We start from the raw sequence: 21,908 nt of genomic DNA, 5'->3' as shown, positions 1-21,908 counted from the left end.
TCTTGCTTGGGAAGGTAAGTCAGACCCAGAAAAAGAAGGATTCAAAAACAACCCACACTGGCATGTGCCCAGTGTCAAAAATGAGTGTGAAGCACACTCCTACTTCTTTTTGTCCCAGTGAAATTTAGTATCTACCATACCTTGTGTGACACATTCGTTTTGCTTGCAGAAAAGCTGCTGAAGCAAAGGAGTTGGTAATGCTAGTGTTTACATTTTGGTGGTGCACTATTTAAGGAGAGCCCTCTCACATGTAAATTTTAGGCAGATTCTAAGACTCCAGTGGTATGAATGATTAAGGGCCCTGGTTCCTAGTGGTTAGGCTACCGCACTGTTTGTGTGTACAGGCTGATTACAGACATTCAAGTCCAGAGGGATTTAAGACAAGGGAATTATTTAACCGCAGGAGCAGAAGGGCGCAGGATCAACCACTGAGTGTTACTTCCTGTCAAGTCACTTTATATCCATGCTGGTTATAAAAGCGTGGAATGTCTTTTTTTTTTTTTTTTTTTTTTTTTAAGTTCCTGTAAGAAAAAATTCAACAACCACTTTGGTAACTGACTTTCAGGAACTGACTTCCAGGAAGTCCTAACTGACTTTCGGGAACCATTACTTAACCCAGATCCCTACTGTTATCTAAACTCAAATGCTTTCAGTTTATTCTTCACAGGGATGAAGAAGAATCATGGTCTCTTGAATAACCTTATATATTTGAAAATCATGCTATAAATTATTGTACAATTTTCTACTTTCCAGGTTAAATAACTACATTGTTTGTGTCATTTCTGTAAAATAAAGGCTAATCTCTGTAGCAACCAATGGCCAGAGAATACCTCTCCTTTATGTCTAATTTAATGTGATGCTTAAAGTACAACATACAAAAATACTCCTGACATTTTGAGTCCAGCCATATACTAAAATCAGAACCACTTTTCTTCCAAGCATAATTTTGAACATATCTTTTCAATTCTAAAGAAAGAAACAATCTCACCAATGATGAATGATACTCCTTAAATCAACCCTCTGAATAAAACATTTGTGTGTTCTTGAAAGTGTTAGTACTAAGGGTGAAGGATGATTTAAGGTGTAACAAAGAGAAATGAAATAAAGTTACCAATGGAAAACTTCACCCAAACTTTAGGAGAAATGCCAAAATGGAAACGGAAAATGACTCAATTACTAGACAATAATTTAACAATATCCATGTGGGCAAGTATGCCTTGAAATAAAACAACTATTACCTGCGTTTCATTGTTGAAGGGACTTTTTTTCTTTCAAATAGACTTGGACTATATCATTCTCTAAAATTCTTTTAGCAACAGATTGTAAACAAGTTATCAAGCCAAATTACTCAGGAAATGATGATTGATCAGCAAATATCAGAAATGTAAACCTATTATTTTTGAAGTAGCCCTTATTATTTCTTTACACCCAAATATGAAATACATTATTTTTACCATAGGTAACTTTCTTGAAAAGTGTATGGTGAAGACCACTGAAATCACCTATAATCTCCATACCCTTAAGTTTTGGGGTTGACTCCATTTAACATAAATCACGTAAATGTATTTTTTTAAACTCACAGGCATATAAATATACTAACACCTATTTAATCATTCTCCTTGTTGAATATTTAGGCAATTTAAATTTTTCATTATGGTAATCAAGACAGTGATGAACATCCTTATATGGTTTTGTGGGCTTGTTTTTTTTTTGGTGGTGGTCATCATTGATTATATTGAATACAAATTTCTAGAAGTGGAATTACTGGATCAAAGTGAAAGTATTTTCCTCTCTGATTTACACAGAAAATTTTGACAAATTTGTTCTTTGGCAGTTTTTAAACTTTTTATTTGGAAACAAATGCAAACTTACATATTAAATTGAAAAAATTAAAATGTCACCAAAACACCTGTACACGCATTACCCATATCCATAAAATAAGCTTTTATTTACCCCTTTGCCTTGTCATGTACACTCTCCCCAACCTCTATATGTACTAGGGAGACAGACACACACACCCATATTTTTTTTGAACCATTTGAGAGTAAGTTCTATATATCATCATAGTTCTTCACCCCTAAATATGCCAGTATTTATTTCCTAAGAATAGGGATACTCTCTTACAGAAGCACAGGATCAACAGTATAATTTTATGCTAATACTTTAATACCTATCCTTCATATTCCAATGGTCTTGGTTGATTTTTTAAAAAGTTTAATTTATTTTTGAGAGAGTGTGATAGAGTGGGGGAGGGGCAGAGAGAGAGAGGGAGGGAGAGAGAGAATCCCAAGCAGGCTCTGCACCATCAATGCAGAGACCAACACAGGGCTCAAACTCAAGAACTGTGAGATCCTGACCTGAGCCGAGAGATCAAGAGTCACATGCTGAACCAACCGAGCCATCTAGGCACCCCATCAGTGGATTTAATGATGCTGTTTCTCTTCCAATACCAGATCCAACTTGGGGGAAAGACCTTAAGTTAGTTGTCCTATCTCTTGGGTTTCATTTAATCTGGAAAGTTTTTTTTTTATTAAAAAAAATTTTTTTAAGTGTTTTTTTTGAGAGAAAGAGAGAGAGACAGAGCGTGAGCAGGGGAGGAGCAGAGAGAGAGGGAGACACAGAATCCGAAGCAGGCTCCAGGCTCTGAGCTGTCAGCACAGAGCCCGACAGGGGGGCCTGAATCCACGAACTGTGAGATCATGACCTGAGTCAAAGTTGAACCTTTGACTGAGCCACCCAGGCGCCCCTAATCTGGAAAGTTTCTAAAGCCTTTCTCTTTTATCATATTTACATTTCTAAAGAATCTAATCTTCCCACATTTTAATAGAAACTTTATTTCTTTATTTTGAGACAGAGAGCACACACCATGAGCAGGGGCGGGGCATAGACAGAGGGAGAGAATCCCAAGCAGGCTGTGTGCTATCAGCACACAGAGCCTAATGTGGGGCTCAGTCTTCCATACTGTGAGATCATGATGTGAGCCAAAATCAAGAGTTGGACAGTTAACTGAAAGGGCCACCCAGGTGCTCCATTCCTATATTTTTTTTATTAGAACATTCCTCATTTTGATTAGACCAGGGTTATGCATTCTTGGCTAGAATACTGCATAGAGGATGTGCCCTTCTCAGAATATATCTGGAGGCCCACTCTATTTCTGTCTGTCCCTCATTAGTGATGTTAATTTCGGTCATCTGGTCAAGGTGCTGGCCCCCTTTCTCCAATGTATCATTACTGTTTATTTCTCCTTTGTAGTTAATAAGAACACCATGCAAATATCATTTTTCTTATCAAAATTATCTCCTAGATTTAGCATCCACTTATGATTCTTGCCACAGTGGTCTCAGGATGATGACTTTCCAAATCCTCCCTCCACATGTCCTCATCTGCCCTTGGCTTTCTACTGTAAGCAAAACCTTCTTTGCCCCTTCATTTATTTACTTACCTATTTGTTATCAGTATAGAGTCATGAATTCCTATTTTTCCCAGTGGCTTAAAATTTATTACTGTACTTATTTTGGTATTCCAACTGTTTCAGATTTGGCCAGTGGGAGCCCCTTCATGCTGGCCCTGTGTCCTTGTGACATGCCCTCACCACTTCATTCCTTTCTGGCATAACAGGATGGTCCAGGCTCACTTGTTCCTATTCTGCTTCAGCCCTGGAATTAGCTGCTTCTCCAGAGACGCCGGGTTCCTTTAAGTGGGGAATGGTATTAGAGACCAAGGTCTAGGTCTGAGTATGTTCACTGCTATTGAGGTTTTCTTGTTTTCAGCAGACAGTGCTAAGAAATATATGTGAATATATGCTCATATACGCTTACATATACTCTTACCCATATACTGACACATAACATGGATTTACCAGTGCACATACATACATTAGAAATAATGAGTTCCTATCGATACCTCCAATTTCAGTCCATCTCTACAGAGTCATTCTTACCATCCCCCCTATTGCATTTTTTATGTCCCTTCTTCCACCATGAGAATCCCAGGTCCCAAATCAAACATCAACACATTTACTCATTTGTTCAATCCTACAATGCACCTAAAGGCGTTTCATTGCTTTGCCCATATCCCCACAATCAACATGTCTACTAAATGGAGTTCAGGATTTGTGGCCCACAACTGATGGCATATAATACTGTTCTCATATGTTACTTGTACTTAATTTCTCCTTTCTCCATTTTGTTTTTCCTCTTCTCCATCAGAGTAGTTAAGGTATCCACTTGGAATTCAATGAAGTTCAGACAAACTGATCTTTGTTTTTAGACAAATCGGTAGGCATTTAGCAGTACTGTGAGAGTTAGGGACTTGGTTGAAAAATGACAGGAAGTTTTCCTGCTTTGTTGACAATTTTACTTTGGAGCCTCAGGCAGTCGGCAGAATTTAATGTAGCTTTACAACTCACAAAACTATTGTCCTATGTTAAGTGCCATGATCAGAAATATAGAGATTCAACTCCTGTGACCAGCCTATGGCAAGGACATCCATCAGGAAAATTCTTTAGGGGCACCTGGGTGACTCAGTCGGTTAAGTGTCTGACTCTTGGCTTCAGCTCGAGTCACGATCTCATGGTGGTGGGATCGAGCCCCGTGTAGTGCTCTGCGCTGAGCGTGAGTGTGAGGCTTGTTTGGAATTCTCTCTCTCTCCCTCTTTCTCTGACCACCCCCCCCCCCCAAATTAAAAAAAAGGTAGTAAAAATTCTAAAATAAATACAATTTTTTTTTTTTTTAAAAAAAGGAAAATTCTCTAAACAGAAGCTGGTCTTAGTTCTCCTCGCACCAACATTTTAGCGGCTCAGTTATGCTTATCTAACGAATACCATACCTGTTCACCTCTGTAGATGACATATTCAGCATATGCCAGCCCGTTCACACTTGGTCTCCCGATCACTGAGTGATGTCCTGGAGGGGCATGAGCCATTTTCATGGTGCTGAATTGCAGAAAGGATTTGCCAAGGGTCACTCTACAGAAAAGCATTTGTCTAAAGAAGAAAAGGAAAGAAAGGAAAGTGATGCTTTGAAGGAGGCACTCAATCTTAGAGTGATAAAATTGTTATATTTGTTGATTTTATAAAAACTATTTCACACAAGGCAAGCTAGTTTAAAATGTCACTTTCAAATATAAGTAGGAATGGGATGGGAGGTGATAACTGATTTACTATAAACAGTCAGCAGGCTCAATAGTTAGTTACACAACCAATGACAGCTAATCCCTGGTGAGTTTTGACTAGCGGGACAAGAGAAATACTAGCAAAAACTGAGTTCTAAGAGGATGAAAAGGAGGAAACTGAAGCAAATAAACAGAGGGCAGATGCATCTGAAATTAAGGCTGGGTTTACTCATTATGAAGAAGTAAAAACAAGGATGAAATAAATAATAATAAAAGTGGATCATATACAAAACTACTTAGCTTAAATGTACGGCTAGGAATCCTCCTACTTGGGAGAAACACCAATTGGGGTAGATGTTAAATATTACAGAGAACACGAAAGGTTGACTGGGAAGAAGGTGTACTATATAAACTAGGGGTTGAGACGCTACGGCCTATGGGCTAAATCTAGTCGGCCACCTGTTTTTGTAAATAAAGTTTTATTGGAACACAGCTGCACATTTATTTACATGTCATCTGTGGCTGCTTTTGCAGTATAAGGGCAGAGGGGAGTCACTGTGACAGGGATCATATGGCCCGTGAAGCCACAAGTATTTATTACGTGGCCCTTTAAAATAAACATTTGCGAACCTTTAATATACACTATCAACACTTCAGTCAGTGAGACTGGTCACACTGTTAAATGTGTAAAACAGTATTCAGTCAAATGGTTTGTTTTTAGTTACACAGTATGATCTCTGCATTATAACCAACCAGAGATATTATTTTGAGCCCAAACTGTGCCAGACCCAGTCTAACTGGGTCCTGCCTGGGTTTGCTTTTTCAGCATGATGTTACTGATGACCCTGTGGGGTGCTGGCTCAGTACCGGCTGCATCTCCCGCAGGTCCCAGAGGAAAAGGTTTGGCTCTGTATTAGAGGGAGATGTTTGAGCCCCATTTCACATTATGGCGGCACTTGGGGGTCACTGGACCTTGCCCGCCCACTGCCACGGCTATTCTCAGTGCTTAGGTCACGCAGAGCTTGACCTGACAGGCCCCCGCCTCCTGGCTTCTGCTTCCTGCCCCGGACTTCCCCGGAGCTGTGGAGGCAGGAGAAAACGCAGGACCGGCCCACGAAGCGGTGGGCTGCAGACGGACAGGTGGAGGGTACTGGCTTCTGCTTGCTCACTCGCCAGCTTTGCGTGCTGTGCCGCATTCTGCAGACGCAACAGCCCCAGACACAGGGATAGCGATGTCCCGTGGGGCAACTAGTGACAGTGCCAGACAAGGGCCAGCAGACAAATTCCTCTGTATCTTCCCATGATGTCCTATTCTGAGATGCAGGAGTTCACACAGGCTCTCTGAAGACGTCTCACGGACTCAGCGACCACCTGCGCTCATTATGAAACAGGCCAACTCACTGATGCATCTCACGGTCTTTGCTCTGCCTCCTTCTCCACCTCACTTCCTCGTGTGCCCTCGTTCCTGCCTCCCTGGTATTGCACTTGCCAAGAAAGTGTTAGTACATCAGCTTTTGCTTCAGGCTCTGTTTTCTAGGAAATCCTGGCTAAGACATAAACCTATGTGTCTAGTTGTCATGGGCAACTGCTCATCTAGGCTCATTTTTATTGTTTATTTAGGATAGGTTTGCAGCAGCAGAGAGTTTTTGCATGTTACGTATCCCTGGGAATTTCTGTGTATTATTAACCGTGGCGGCTTTAATAGAAAGACGGTTTTTTTCTGGACATACCGGATCCATCCTAGAACTGCTGACGGCTATCATTTTTTCATAAAGTAATGGAGGGCAGGAAGTTTTAAAGTAAAAAACTCTATGTATTTCAAGGCTATCTGGGTCTTTTTGAGCTTTCCTCTGAATTATAAGATCTCTAACTAACCTGGCTTTCCATCTGGTTAAAGAAAAATGCAATCAACGGCAACCTCTGTGATGTATAATTTGTTTGTATTTTTTCCAATGGCAGGGAAGAGAATGGCATTTTTTTCACTGACTTCAGAGACAGTGTACTATTATTCTCTTGACTTTGAGTTTTAAAATTCTATTTAAAAAGCTAATATTCATTTGTTTACTATTAAATCCAAAGTTAATATTCTGCAATTAGACTTCTCAAGGCTGACTATATATCCTGCCTTAAACACTGCTACAACATCAGAAGGAAACTGAAGATTCAACTTGTTTATAGAAGTTGTGTCTTAGTTCAAATGTGTCTAATGCTCAAGGTTCTTCGACAGATAAAATTCTCAACCTTTTCTTGTTCTGAATCTGAACCTCAGCAAGTGACGCTCAGGGAACAAGTCCAGCTGGAGGGAGCTTCATCATAACCTATGACTGGTTGGCAGATACCTGGTTTTTCCCAGCCCCGCTGTTAGCTGTGCTGTCGTTTCTCTTCTTAGGACACAGGCTGATCAGCTATTCCTATCCAACCCCGAATCCGTGTGATCCATTATCAACACTGAGGATAACCTGTGACTTCAGCAGAGCCTGAGAAACTAATCCGGTTCGTGACCTGAGGATAGCAACCACTATACGAGACCCAAGGTGTTCACCTGTGACATATATAACACGAGCGATCTTTGTGCGTGGGACAGCCTGTTCCTCCGCCAATTCCATAAACATACTGGTTGCTTTTGGAGGAGTTTTCAGCAAAATAAATCCCGGCACCAAACATTCCTCCTATGTATGCATGTCGCTCATCAAACCCTTTATGAATAATGGCATTAATGAAAGGAGAACCTAAAAATACAAACACAGAAAGATCAGTTTTTGAGTACCTGTCTGGAGTCTCAATTAGCTGCAAACTATTTTGCACTTGGCACGTTAATATTAAGTAATTAGTGATGCACAAATGAAGTTGTAAGATGGTCTACCTTACATAAATTATCTTGTACTAGAATCTTAGCAGGGACCTATGGTGTTCACCAAGCAAGATGTAATATGGATTCTGCAGATGGCAGGAGATTTTAGATACCAAAGTACAATGCGGCTTTAAAAATATAGATTTTACACGCAACCTTACTTTACACAAAAACAGATAATCAGATAAGCTGAAGCAATTATGCTAAACTATAATAAAAATATTTTGTCATCTAGATGGCTCAACTTGCAATATGAGTTCTAAAACAATTTCCGTGAAGTTATTTTCACTCTGCATGCCTTGGAAAGCCCGTACTAACACGCAATGCATTATAAAACCGGTAACGCAGAATTAAAACAAAAACTCAAAACCAGCCATTTTTAACAACACTGATACGGTCAATGACATCGGAATTCGCAAAAAAGCCCAGAGAGATAATGGCGGGCCTGACGCTCACCGTGAAATAGCATGCGCTCATTGTGATGGTTGTGATTCTCCTCAGACACTTCCTTTTGTCTGTGACAGAATCGTTCCCTCAACTTCTTGTTGACAACTTTTTGAATCTTTAAGGATGAGGAAGAAAGAAGCAAATGAGTGCAAAGAATGTCAAGTGGCAGTTTATAATTTAAAACGAAAAGTATGTTTTCTTTTAGGAAGGTTCAATTTTTGTTTGCTGAAAACATTACCTGAAAAGATAAAGTTGCCAGGTAGCATGACTAAGTTAACATTCTGGCTTTTAGTGACATAATTTTCAGCTCTGGCTTTTGTTACTCTGCACTAGACCTGGCTGTGCCTCAAAATCACCCAAAGAATTAAAGAAAAAACAGAGTTATTCCTAGACTCCGCCCAGGCTTGCCGAGTTTTAGGATACAGGGGCCTGCACATCTACCTTCTTCGAAAATCTTTCCAGGGAATTCTGACGTGCGCTGGTGTAACTCAAAAGGGATAAGCCCGTGCTCAACAGATTCTACTCGTCTTTAGGACACTCCCTTGAAAAAAGCACATCTATCCTATATTATTGATCGAGATACTGAGACGAAGAGATATATGCATTCTGATACAAGCGTTGACTCAGACTGAAAATCTGGGCTCTGGACACTGCTCTGAGGTGGTGATAAAAATCACTGTCAGCTACAGTCGAAATATGTGGGTGGGCCAGGTCTCCTCACTGCCTCTGTACCAGCAACGGCAGCAGATCTAGACTCCAGTCTGTAGCTTTCCTCTTTCCACCCAGTCTCTGTTTCTAGTGAAGTATGGTCTTGAGGGGTCAGAGGAAGGTAACACCTGACTGTCAGGCAACAGATGACCCGATTATCTTGGCAGTTTAAAAGCAGGATGCTTAGAAAAAATTTGTCATTTTCTATATTTGATTTCAGGCACACCTTGCAATCTAATTTTCACCCTGAAATTTTAAAAACTTACTCGAATGACATTGTATCTGTTGAAGATGCCACCAGCATTACCACCATCTCTGTGTTCTCGAATCGTACTTTGCATCTATAGAACAAAATAAAATAACTTTCTGAAAAGATGCCAGTATCTAATTCTAAAGACATTCCTCTGTTGTTTTCAACATTCACCTTCTGTTATATTGTTTTACTGATGAGTCTCAGACTCAGCACTAAGAAATAAACGGGAGTTCACTGTAAATTGTTCAACAGAGTCTAATGGATGAGTATTTCTGATGAGAAAATAAGTCAGAAATAGAGATATTAAACCTCTACATTTTCTTTTTTCCTAATAAAAAAAAAGCTTTAAAAGCTTTTCCTGTCAGCACTGTGGGGAAACACAGAAATAAAACATCACACTAAGCCATCTCCATTGCTATTTTATGGGACTGAGGAGAAGCCACACCGGGGTTAAGTCAAACTTCAACTCCTCACATTCGATGAATACTCATTAAACTCATCAAACAAATGTGATTCTTAAAAATTAGTAAGTTTTTGTTCCCTAGGTGAGATACCCCGTATTCTCTCTTTAACCTGGGATCTCAAAGTGCATCTGCACAGACTGGGCGAAGCTGGATGACGTCTGCCCGGGGGGAGTAACCTTCTTTGGTGCAGTCCTTGCTCTTCTCCCACGCTCCAAATTCAAAAGAATGATGGAAAAGTAACACGTTTGGAAGACCCAAGTTCCTCACAGAATTGACTCCAAAGAGTTAATTCTCCATCTCACTGCTCTATCTGTGAAGGTATTCTTCACATTTTTGACAGTACGATCCAAATTTGCGACCAGTAAAAGAAGGATCAGGCACTGAGCTGCTAGAAGATCTGATGCTCTCCTGACAGACTGGCCAGGCATGAGCTGAAAGACCACCTGAGGTAATAATGGTCCTGAACTTCCTGGGATGAGAATAATGTGAGCACCGATTAAGAGGCAGAAAATAAACAGAGAAAAATACGAAGGCATGCCTTTCTCTGCAAAATAACGGAATTGGTTAGGCAGCTTCTTTACTGTGACAATCCCACTGGCACTGTGTCTATTAGGTGTAAGAAATGAGGCATGAGCCAGCGGTAGAGGCGGAATCTCTATGGCATCTGTCAAGCAAGAGGGGCATCCATCAGCCTCACCACGGTGCTTTCACACAGTGACCGAAGAGATAAAAGGTGACTCGAGGTATGAGGCAGATTTCATAAGCACCCACGAACATTAGGTGTACTGATTTATAATCACATTTTATAACTTTGCATGAAAGTGAAAACAAGAGGATCTTTGCTATTCGTGAGGCAAGATTCTCACTCCCTATCATTCTTAGGTGGCATTTTAACACTGGAAGAAAACAGTTCTAGTAGGGCTCTTGTATAGCTTCAGGAAAGCCTCTAGGATGAAAAGACACCTCTGGCCCCCCTACTGGAAACCCTAGGCTTATTAAGATGTGCAAACACTGTGGCATAGTCCTAATCGCGAGTCCTAGCTGAATCGGGCGATATGTTACCATAATGGCTAAGGGAGATAGGAAAACAGGCAGGTGAGCGATCATAAATCACTATAAGACCAACTTAGCTCTACTGGAAAAACAGGCTTAACCACAGATTTCAGGAAGAGAATGAAAAATTTTGATGTACATTACCTCTTCTTCTACTGACTGATATTCCTTATCCTCTGGAGCAAGATCCAGCAAAATAGTTCCCTGATTAACACAGTGAAAAGTCAGATAAGGGTTGGTGCCTGTAGGAAAGAAAAATGAATACGTTCAAGTCCACACTCCTCAGCCTCAATTTTAGGGAAAACTCTGTCATAAATAATTGACATTTTGGAACAAGTCTCAATTATTTGCAATTCAAACCTAATATATAAGGTTATATTGAACAGTACATCCAAAGACAAGAGCAGTAATGGAGATGTGTTTAGGGATCAACTTTATCTGTTCTTACAGAGTTCTCCAGCCAGGGCTCAACAATTTTTTGTTGAACTGAATTCATTCATAAACATACATGAAGCTATCTCTGATACCAAAGAGAAACACACTGTGATCACAATCTAGTCAGGTCTAAAATGTACGAATTATCCTGTAATAACTGTGAGATGGCTTGAGATGGTCACTTATAATCAGTTTAAAATACATTATTCTTGTTCATTTCATTATGCTTAATTTAATGCAGAGAAATAAGCGAGACTTAAGTTCAAACCTGCTAACACTTAGTTTCATGTTGCTCTTGCAATTTTATTGGCTGCAGAGTGGCTAATTCAAGTTTTTCCCTTTTCTCCCTTTACTTTCCTGTTGTAAAAGCACTTTTAACAAATAGAAAAATGATAAAAATGGGGGTCGACAAAGGGGAAAGATAGGAGGCTTATAACAGCAAAGTATGGTGGGAGGAAAAAGGCTGAGCTGACAACTGTGAGTGGGGAGAAAGGTTCAGGACGAGGTCAGAGAGAAAGGTCAGATTATGAAAAGCCATGTTACGAACGTCTGATTTTATCCTAAGAGCAACAGGATTCTGCTGAAAGGTCTTAAGCAATGGAGTGATCTGATCACACATTTTGAAAAGAGTCTTCTGAGTACATGCAGGGCAGGTACTGGAGGGGAGACAAAGGTGAGGGTCAGAGATAAGCTGGAAGGCGGTTGTGACAGTCAAGGAGACAGCTGACGGTGGCCAGGATTAGGTGACCTGTACTAGATTAGACAGCAGTGGGAAGCAGACAGAAGTGTAGATTCCAGAGATGTTGAGGGTATAAAGTGAGAGGGGAGAGGAGAGAACGAGTAGACGGCTAGCTAGAGCAGCGAGGGGGAGAGCCATGTCCATAACTAAGATGGGGCAGGCAGGAGGCGCTATACGAGCTGAGTGCATGCGCTCTGGGTTCAGACCACCTGAGCTCAGATGCCAGCCCTGACAACTTACTTGTTCCTTCTGAGATTTTAGTTTTGTTTCCGAATAGCTTACCTTGTTGTCCACCTAAGAGTCTTTCTACTCCTTTGATTAATTTATGGCGGTGTCCATATGCATTGATGCCTATTTCTTTCAACTCCTCATGACCCATATCAGCCAGTACATCTAGTGTAATCTAAAAAAAAATGGAACAAAATTAATTGCTAAATCTTGAACTGTTCCTCAGTTCTTCCATTGGTCTTTAATGCTACAATATCCATCCAAATTAACAAATTCTTTTGTCTCCTTTATAAAACAACCTTAAAGTTGTCTTGATAATTTTATCATTTTTTAAAAATTTTTTTGAGAGAGAGAGGGTGCAAGCGAGTGACAGCAGAGAGAAAGAGAACCCCATGAGCGGCAGGGAGGGAGGGAGGGAGGGAGGGAGAGAGAGAGAGAGAGAGGGAGAGGGAGAGGGAGAGGGAGAGGGAGAAGTGGGGCTCACCCAAAGCAGGGCTTGCGCTCATCCCATGTGGGACTTGAACTCATGAACCGTGAGATCATGACCTGAGCCAAAGTCAGATGCTTACCCAACTGAGCCCCCATGTGCCCTTTATCAGCTTTTTACTCACATGAAAAACCCTCTGCTTCCAGCCGACTGTGAATTAAAATGGAAGAAACAATGCTGTACAAATATAAAATGGTCACTGCTGTATTTCCTTTTGATTATTTAATTCTACCACCTTTTGCTTTCTTCAAGACATAAGAGAGAACAACCAGAAGCATAAAATAGGGAAATACCAGGTCCCAGTATCCAGCAGGTAGCAGAGAAGAATGGTAGGGGAATGGGAGAGAGGTTTATTAGCACAATGAAACAGAATGTGGCAAAAGGAGTAAGCAGTTTTAGGTAAGTGGGATTTATATCAAGATGAAGAAGAACTTCCCAGTGCTAAGAAATATTCAAGTCTGGAAAAGGCTGCCTTAGAAAGTGGTGAGATTCAGATGAGAAGTGTTTAGTTCAAGTACAGACCATTTTATGTAGAAGCTGTATACAAAATTCTGATTTGGAAAAGAGAGAGTAGATGGTTTTCAAGTTTTCTTTAAATTCCCAGATGTAACAGTCCCTGAAGCCTAACATTCTGTTGTTGTAAAACATAGTGGTTTTAAATTTCTGGTTCTTCATCCCTGCAAATGGAGATGATTAGTTGGCTACCATCAGGACTCAAAATCACCCATTTCCTTTTGTGGACGAACAGTTAACTGTGACTCTACCGCCACCCAGTGGCAGAATTCTGAATGCACAGGATGAAATCGTGGGCAACCACATTTCTAGGGGGCTGAACATGCAATTTTCTGGCTCAGAAGAAGCTGGCCCTCTGACAGTGCAGATACTACTTTACAAGATCAGCCTTTAATTTTCTCTTTCCTTGAAAAACTGAGAAATCCTTTCAGAGACACCGTTTTCCCAACTGAAATGAGATGTGTTTTATCTATCTATAGCATTCTCTACCTTTTTACTTATACATAACATTAAAAAAAAAAAAACAAAAAAAAAAAACCCTGACAAATTCAGCCTGGAGTTCTGCTGATTTTTATTGTCAGAATGAAGTATTTATAATGAGTCTGATCTCAGTGCAGCAAGCATATACCACTCATTCTCTGGAAACAATTACTATATTGCTCTTAAGTGGCCATTTGAGAAATGATTGCTCCATTGTACAAAACGGGCAATTCGCTTCCAATCACCAAAAGGAAATTTTGAGCAGAGCTTTTAAAAAGCAACAGTTTTGAAATATACATCGTGGAGACAGAATAGTTCACACCATAATAGGAGCCTGTACATTTTTAGCTACATGTAATTTAATACGCATTGGAAGCCACGCACAAGGTTGACTACATTACTGACGTCTCAGTTTTTCCTTCTAAACTTTGGTTCAGATAAAGTTGATGTACAAACAGGATCTCAATCGATGTGGTAGCTTCAATCCAAAGAAACCTTAAGCTTTTCTGAATAGCTACATATTATGTATATCTGGAAGCAGAAACCAGGCCAGCAAAGCATAGAGTGCTCTCTATGAGGTTCTAGAAAAGAAATGGAGAATGTTTAATATATTTGTTGATTATATAGCTCCATCCATAAAATAAATAGCTCAATTCCTCCTCCCAATCACCCATGAAGTACTACTGATATACTCATGAGGAAATTGAGGCCCAAAGAAGTCATAAAAACAGTACACGCAAGAGCGGAGATGGATTGTATCGGTCTTTCCCTTGCCTATATTTCTTCAAAGGGCTGACTGGAAAGCTAAAATAACATTTAGTTGCTTGGGTTTACATGATACCCAATTTGTCCCCATACTTATCAGGCAGTGGCCACTGGAAAACCTGAAACGATAAAGCTAAGGAATTCAGATTACTGTTCATTTGTTCACTCATTCATACATATTTAATGAATACCTTCTATATGCTAGGTATTTCCTTAAAAAGTAACTAAGCATTTAATTCTAAAACTTCCCATTATAGCTCAGAAAGGTAAATAACTGTCCCAAATTGGTAGTAAAGGACTGGGGCAAGTAAACAAACAAGGCAGTACCACAAAAGTTCATGCTATGTCCTCTACCAAGGAGAAGAGAAGTAAACACTAAAATACCGTACAGGTTGGTAAATGTTTTGGAGGAATCCTATGGGAACTCTATGGAAGGTTCTTACTTGATCAAGGCTGTAGGTAGGGCTGGAAAAGATGGAAGGAACAGGAAGGTGGTCAGGAAAGGTTCTTAGAAGGTAACAGCTTGGCTAAGAAGCAAGAGCTAATCAGTCGGAAGAAGGGAAGGGTATTTAAGACAAAGGGAACAGCGTACGGAAAAGGAAAAACAAGTAAGAGAATACAGAACATTTGGGAGATTCTCAGCACTGGAGTCCAAGAGGGTGAGCATATAACATACACACAGGAAAAAAGAAGGGATGGATAGAGCAGCAGGCTAGGAATAGATCTTAATGGGCTTTTTAGATCAAGTCAAGACAGTATCCAAAAGCTCCTAGGGAGCCGTTTCAGCAGACAACACAATCAAAGTTGTATTTGACGAGGAGGATGGTAGCATTCTGCAGGGTTTGGAAGGGAAAGGGACTGTGTGAACAAGGTCAAGATGGAGTGGAGCGGAAGGGAGGGATCAGAGAAAAATTTCAAAAAGAGATGACAGGGCCTGGTAAAGAGAAATGGTTAACGAAAAAAAAAAAAAAAAAGGAATAGGAGTAGAGATTATCCCAAAAGTCTGAAAATTGGTGAATCTGAGATTATCCTATCAATAAAAGAAATGTAAATATCTAATATAAGGCAGGTTAGATGGGTTTTAGATACGTTGGTCCAAGATTTAGGGCTTTTATACTATTAGAAATAGATTTTTTGAAAATTATCTTTTACTCACTTCAAAAATAACTTTATTATATCTAGGAAATCACAAGTTTCTTGCGCTAGTTATTTATATCTAGCACACATTAAAATCAAATTGATCAAACCTGTCAGACTAGCTTACTATCAAAAGGAAAAAAATGACAACTGTTGGCAAGGATGTGGAGAAAAGGGAATTGCTGTTGGTGGGAATGTAAACTGGTGCAGCCACTGTGGAAAGCCGTATGGGGGATCCTCAAAAGATTAAAAATAGAACTACCCTATCATCCAGCAGTTCTACTTCTGGGTATTTATCTAAAGAAAATAAAAACACCAACTCAAAGAGACAGATGAGCCCCTGTGTTCACTGCAGCATTATTTACAATAGCCAAGATATGGAAGTAACCCAAGTGTCCATTAACAGATGAATGGCTACAGGTGTGGTGTATTTATACACAATATTACTCAGCCATAAAGAAGAAGGAAATCTTGCCATTCACGACAACATGGATGGACTTAGAGGGTATTATGCTAAGTGAAATAAGTCAGAGAGAGGAAGACAAATATATGATTTTACTTATATGTTGAATCTAAAAGAGAAAACAGAAACAGACCCACAGACATTGGAAGGAAACTTGGTTACCAGAGGAGGTAGGGGTGGGGAGTTGGGCAAGCAGATGAAAGGGATTAAGAGGTGCAAACCTCCAGTTATAAAATACATAAGTCATGGGGATGCAATGTACAGCATAAGGAATATAGTCAATAACATGGTAATAACTTTGTATGGCGACAGATGTAACTAGACTTATCATGGGGATAATTTTATCATGTATAAAAATATCAAATCACTATGATGTACTCCTGAAACTAATAAATGCCATAGGTCAATTATACTTCAATTAAAAAAATCAAATTATAATCTTTAAAATAAGGATTATCCATGTATCAATGCAATCATCTTGCATATAAAGCAAGCATCATTTTAGGCAGGTTGCCTTTTGTTTCTAATATCTGTTCATTTTCTCTAGGGTAGAGAGAGACAAAGTAGAGTTTTATTGGACAAAGAAAGTAGAGTTTTAATGAAAAAGCCCTTTCTTTTACTTAGGCTTAAAAGGATATAGGTCAGAGCAGAAATAACTTTACAATCATGTGCACAATTCATTGTCTTGAGTCCATTCCCTGGTCTTTCGATTTTGAAATAAAAATTTATATGATCACTTTTCATGAAAATATATAGGTTGCCCATAAATATGTCCACAAAAAGTCTTCTAAGTCATAGCATTTCTGTTTAGGAATTGCAGTGTAAATCAAATCAGCCTTTCTCATAGAAAAAGTGTTCTAATCAGGAAGCTACGTTATAAAGGAAGGGTGAAAGTGACACTGGTATTATATTTCATTAACTATAAAAGACCTGGGTGTGTATTACTTGGCAAAGTATATGTGTTCAAACAGGCCAAGTTAGTTAAGAGACATCTGAGGGAATAATTGTGAAGATAAGAGGTGAGGCTGTGATGTTCTGAAGGCAGTTTTCCTGATACTGGAGTAAAAGAACTACATTCCCCACTCCATTGGCAGAGAAGTATCCTTGAGCAGGAACAGAAGCACTGAGATCTTATGTGTCAAAACATCTCAGGAAACAGAACAACCCTCTGGATTAAGAGAAATAGATAAGAATTAAGTGAATATAATGTTTATACCCACTCCTTCCCTCCCTACACAAATATCTCGACCATCATCAATCACATACTCACACCCTGATATAGAATGTTAATGGGAGAAAATTCTATGGGTAAACTATAGAAAGGGTCACAGAATTACTCTATAACTAAAGGCTACTCAAGTAACACTTGGCGGTGGAAGTAAAAATTAATTTGATTGCTTGATGACTGGGCCAGAACACGAACACAGTTCAATACAAAGAAAGGTAAAATCATTTGTCTGCGGGAAAGGCGTTGTGCTGGGCAATATACATTAAATGGAATAGTCAACATATTAATTAAAAAGATATAGACATTATTCTGGCAAAAAGAAAATCGATGGAACCATTTACTCAGAACAAAAGACAATACAACGGACCAAACAGGATAAGCTGTCAAAAGGACAGACTAAAGTATTATGATCAATAAGGAGATAACCATGACATAGGAAATCAGTTACTGAGAGAATAAAGTTAAAGAGAAAAAAATAAAACACAAGATTATGTGCAAACTAACTGCAAGAGTAGAAACTGAAATCCTTTGAACATTTTTAAATAGTCATTTGGAGTTATTTGTGTGAATTAGGGTCTTCGGTTTATTAAGCAAAGATGTGTAAAATTTCACAGTTATTGTGGATCTGATCTGGGAAGAAGGGATACATTAAGATATATCTTTTGGCTTTATCAGAAGATAATGCTTTTAAAACAGCTTTCATACCTTCAGGGAGGGAATAAGGGGAAGACATTCTTACTGTTTAGAATATTCTCAGAAGAAATCTTAAACCAGAGGGTAAATCAATGGTAGGTGAAGCTAAAGGAAAAGTAATTACAGAAGTTTATAAAGTCCTCACCACTAGGGGCGCCTGGGTGGCTCAGTCAGTTGAGGGTCCGACTTCGGCCCAGGTCATGATCTCATAGCTCCTGGGTTCGAGCCCTGCGTCGGGCTCTGTGCTGACAGCTCAGAGCCTGGAGCCTGCTTCTGCTTCTGTGTCTCCCTCTCTCTCTGCCCCTAACCTACTCGCATTCTGTCTCTGTCTCTCTCAAAAATAAATAAACATTAAAAAAAAATTTATAAAGTCCTCACCACTAGACAAAGACACATCTGGTGCTTCATTAAAGCATGTTCTAAAAATTGGCACAGAAGCACAGCATGACTGAGAATTTTAACTGTCTAGACATTTGAAGGTGCTCTATTTTATAGTTAAGGGGAGTGATAACGTTAAATGCCTTACCCAATTTACATAGTTAATAAGAAAAATAATCACAACCAAGATCTGTTAGTCCAGTGCTATTTCTACTCAACCATTTTGATCAATAAGAGCATAAAAGATGAACCATAATAAGCACTATAAAGAAGTTAAGCTAAAAAAAAAAAAAAGACAAGACATTAGAACATCCTCACAGTAGAACTGCTATAAAAAAAGAAATGGTGTTTTTTTTTTTTTAATTTTTTTTAATATTTATTTATTTTTGAGACAGAGAGAGACAGAGCATGAACGGGGAGGGTCAGAGAGAGAGGGAGACACAGAATCTGAAGCAGGCTCCAGGCTCCAAGCTGTCAGCACAGAGCCCGATGCGGGGCTCGAACTCACGGACCGTGAGATCATGACCTGAGCCGAAGTCAGACGCTTAACCGACTGAGCCACCCAGGCGCCCCAGAAATGGTGTTTTTAATGAACTCCTAATTGACTATAAGCCTACGAAAAACCCAGAATGGGGCAAAGAGGCTAGTGAAGAATTTGGAAACTATGTACATATAAAGAATAACTGGGGAAAAAAAGCGTATAGTTATCCTAAAATAGGAGAAGCTTTGTAGAGTGGGTGGCTGGAAGGGTTAAGTCCATGATAAGCTGATTAGGTCTTAGAAGTATATGAGAGGCTGTATAACATGTTGTGGTGAGCTGAATGGCGGCTCTCCATGTTTTGATTACCAGAATTTATGAAGGACCTATTTGGAAACCTTTTTTTAGGTCTTTGCATATGTAACTAAGTTAAGAATCTTGAAATGAGGAGATCATCTAGTTTTATATAGGTAGGCCTTATACCTAGTGCAAGCGTATTTCTAAAAGATACACAGGAGGAGGCTGACAGAGAAGGCAAGGTGCCCATGGAAGCACTGCAGAAGAGCAGCCATAAGCCAAAGGGGCCCGGAAGCTGGCAGAGGCATGGGAGTACAGACCTGTCAAAAACTTGATTTTGGGGACACCTGGGTGGCTCAGTCAGTTAAGCGTCCGACTTTGGCTCAGGTCATGATCTCACGGTTCGTGAGTTCAAGCCCGCATCAGACTCTGTGCTGGCAGCTCGGAGCCTCGAGCCTGCTTCAGATTCTGTGTGTGTGTGTGTGTGTGTGTGTGTATGCCCCTCCCTGCCCGTCTCTCTCTCAAAAATAAATATTAAAAAACAAAAAACAAAAAACGACTTGACTTTGAACTTCAGGCTTCCAGAATTTCCAGGGAATAAGTTTCTGTTGTTTAAGCCACCAAGTTTGAGGTAATTTCCTGTAACAGCCCTATGAAACTAATACGTTAAGTAGACTAGAAATTAGATTTCTGTGCAAAACAAGGTAAATGTAAACATAAAATTAATGGATTATATACACAGGGGCAGATTTGGGCACACTTTAAATTACAAGCGTTTTATTACACTTCCTCAAAGTGTAATAAATCATCTTCCCACATGGACGTTAAAAGAGTAATTCCTATGTAGGATCTGGGAAAGTGACTTAATGATCTCTAAACACCTTTCCCATTTTAAGATTCTACATACAGTAGCAACTAACAGTCAATTTAAACTCAGGAACTTATTATTATTCAATATTTAACACTGATCCTGGTAATAAAATCATTGATAAGTTAAAAACTCATTATCCTGTATAAAAGCAGAATGACAAACAGAAGGGTCTTAATTCATAAATACCCTAATGATGACCTCATATTAAGACCTTCATATACATGTAAGATGTACGTGAAAATAGGACAGGTCTATGAATGTGTGGCCAAGTTTAGGTTCAACATTATTTTGGACTCAACTGGACAACAGAAATTTCATAAAGAGGCAATTTTAAAAAGGTATACTTATCTAAGAATTATTTTGCTTTCCAAATTTAACAGATAAGTGCTTTGGGAAGATTTTGCTAATGTAAAATTTGTCATTGCTTTTAAGTGGAGTCAAGTCACAACAGTAACATATTGAGATGAATAAGGAACAACACTTTTTGGAAACAAAATAATGAAAGAAGATTTTGAAAACACTCTTCCGAGGTGGTTTCATGGCCTAAGTTTTGACATGTAATAAAACATATAGAGTCAAACGGCTTATAACAAAATAACAGTTAATAACTCCCACCATCTATTAGACAATTTTGGGGAGAATAATAAAACACTGGGTTCCCCTGGCTTCTTTAGAAATTTGATGAGTTTTAACGTATTGACTAAGTGATTAAGAAGTAAAAAAGAAACAAAGGATAGCAATTAATAGCTATTACTTTTTAATAAAAAAGACTCAGCTACATATGAGAGCTTACCTGTTCTGTTTCAAAGATGTCCCGAAGGTGTTCAAGACCAAGGCTTTTCAGGAATTGGCTGATATTCATGTCAAGACCCGCAACTAAAAGAAACACATTGAAGTTTTCAGAAAGCAGTTGATCAATCTAAAGGAAGTTACAGTATTTATTCAAAGCCATGACTCTGACACCCTTGGGTGTGCAGATGATTTTATACAGCGTAAAAATAATCCAGAATACATAAATTTAATTCAGACACTTCAGGTTATCTCTGAATTTGGCAGAGAAGTAAAAGAAGAACTTATCTTATCAGTAGCATTTATATTAATTGTAATATTATAATCTAATGCTTTTAGTGAAATATTTAATAGCTGGAATTAAAAATCAAATTTACCAGTTATTGTTTCAGTTTCCACTCCTTAAACATCTTTCATGTTTTTTTTTTTTTTATATAATTTCAATAATAAGACTCACCAGTAGTTAAATGAAATATTATGGCTAAAAGTGGGTATACTGGAATATATGTAAGTAAGAACAAGATTGATGTCGAAAGATTTAGTCTATGAAGACAGTTCTGATAAACTGGTGTGTATATGAAGACTCACAGACAGGATGTCTTTAAGATAGGTGTTCAATACTTACTAAGAGAGGTAAGTGAAATCTATTCATTTAAAAAGCCCAAAACCAAATACGTGTTCACAAGTATACTCGCCTTCTCCCTCCTTCCTTTCTGCACCCGCTGCTCCATCCCCTGTGTTGGCCGCTCCTCCTACGGCCAGTTCCGCTAAAGGGCCAGTGAGGTTATCGATGCTGCTGGCAGCAGACAGGCAGGAGGGGGTGGATGCTGGTGAGATCAGAGAGGCACTCACTACGGTGGCCTGAGGTTTAAAACAGGTAGGTAAGGCCTCCGGGGGCATGGCATCTATCAGCAAAGCTCTGATGTCGTCAGCCTAAAAAGAGTAATACAAAAAAAACAAAAAAAAACAAAAAAAAACAAAAAACAAAAACACACACACACAAAAATACTATATTTTAAAACAGTAAGTTTTTCACTAA

The 21,908-nt window shown here is 39.2% G+C and overlaps 1 protein-coding gene across 2 annotated transcripts in view; it reads right to left on the bottom strand.

Annotated features, from left to right (window-relative positions):
- TNKS (tankyrase) overlaps positions 1 to 21,908 on the bottom strand; it is a 209,866-nt gene that overhangs the window by 4,981 nt on the left and 182,977 nt on the right. For both annotated transcript variants that reach the window (XM_019466806.2, XM_019466805.2), the window contains exons 19-26: positions 21,565 to 21,802; positions 20,874 to 20,956; positions 12,345 to 12,465; positions 11,033 to 11,130; positions 9,385 to 9,459; positions 8,420 to 8,525; positions 7,655 to 7,841; positions 4,828 to 4,984 (exon numbers count right to left, since the gene is read on the bottom strand). In XM_019466806.2, coding sequence (XP_019322351.2) covers positions 4,828 to 4,984; positions 7,655 to 7,841; positions 8,420 to 8,525; positions 9,385 to 9,459; positions 11,033 to 11,130; positions 12,345 to 12,465; positions 20,874 to 20,956; positions 21,565 to 21,802 — 1,065 coding nt within the window. The remainder of the gene's footprint in view (positions 1 to 4,827; positions 4,985 to 7,654; positions 7,842 to 8,419; positions 8,526 to 9,384; positions 9,460 to 11,032; positions 11,131 to 12,344; positions 12,466 to 20,873; positions 20,957 to 21,564; positions 21,803 to 21,908) is intronic.

The sequence above is a fragment of the Panthera pardus genome, unplaced genomic scaffold, assembly GCF_024362965.1.
Source record: "Panthera pardus isolate Hobbes unplaced genomic scaffold, ASM2436296v1 HiC_scaffold_13, whole genome shotgun sequence".
NCBI lineage: Eukaryota > Metazoa > Chordata > Mammalia > Carnivora > Felidae > Panthera > Panthera pardus.
This window is presented reverse-complemented; position numbering and strand designations above follow the sequence as displayed.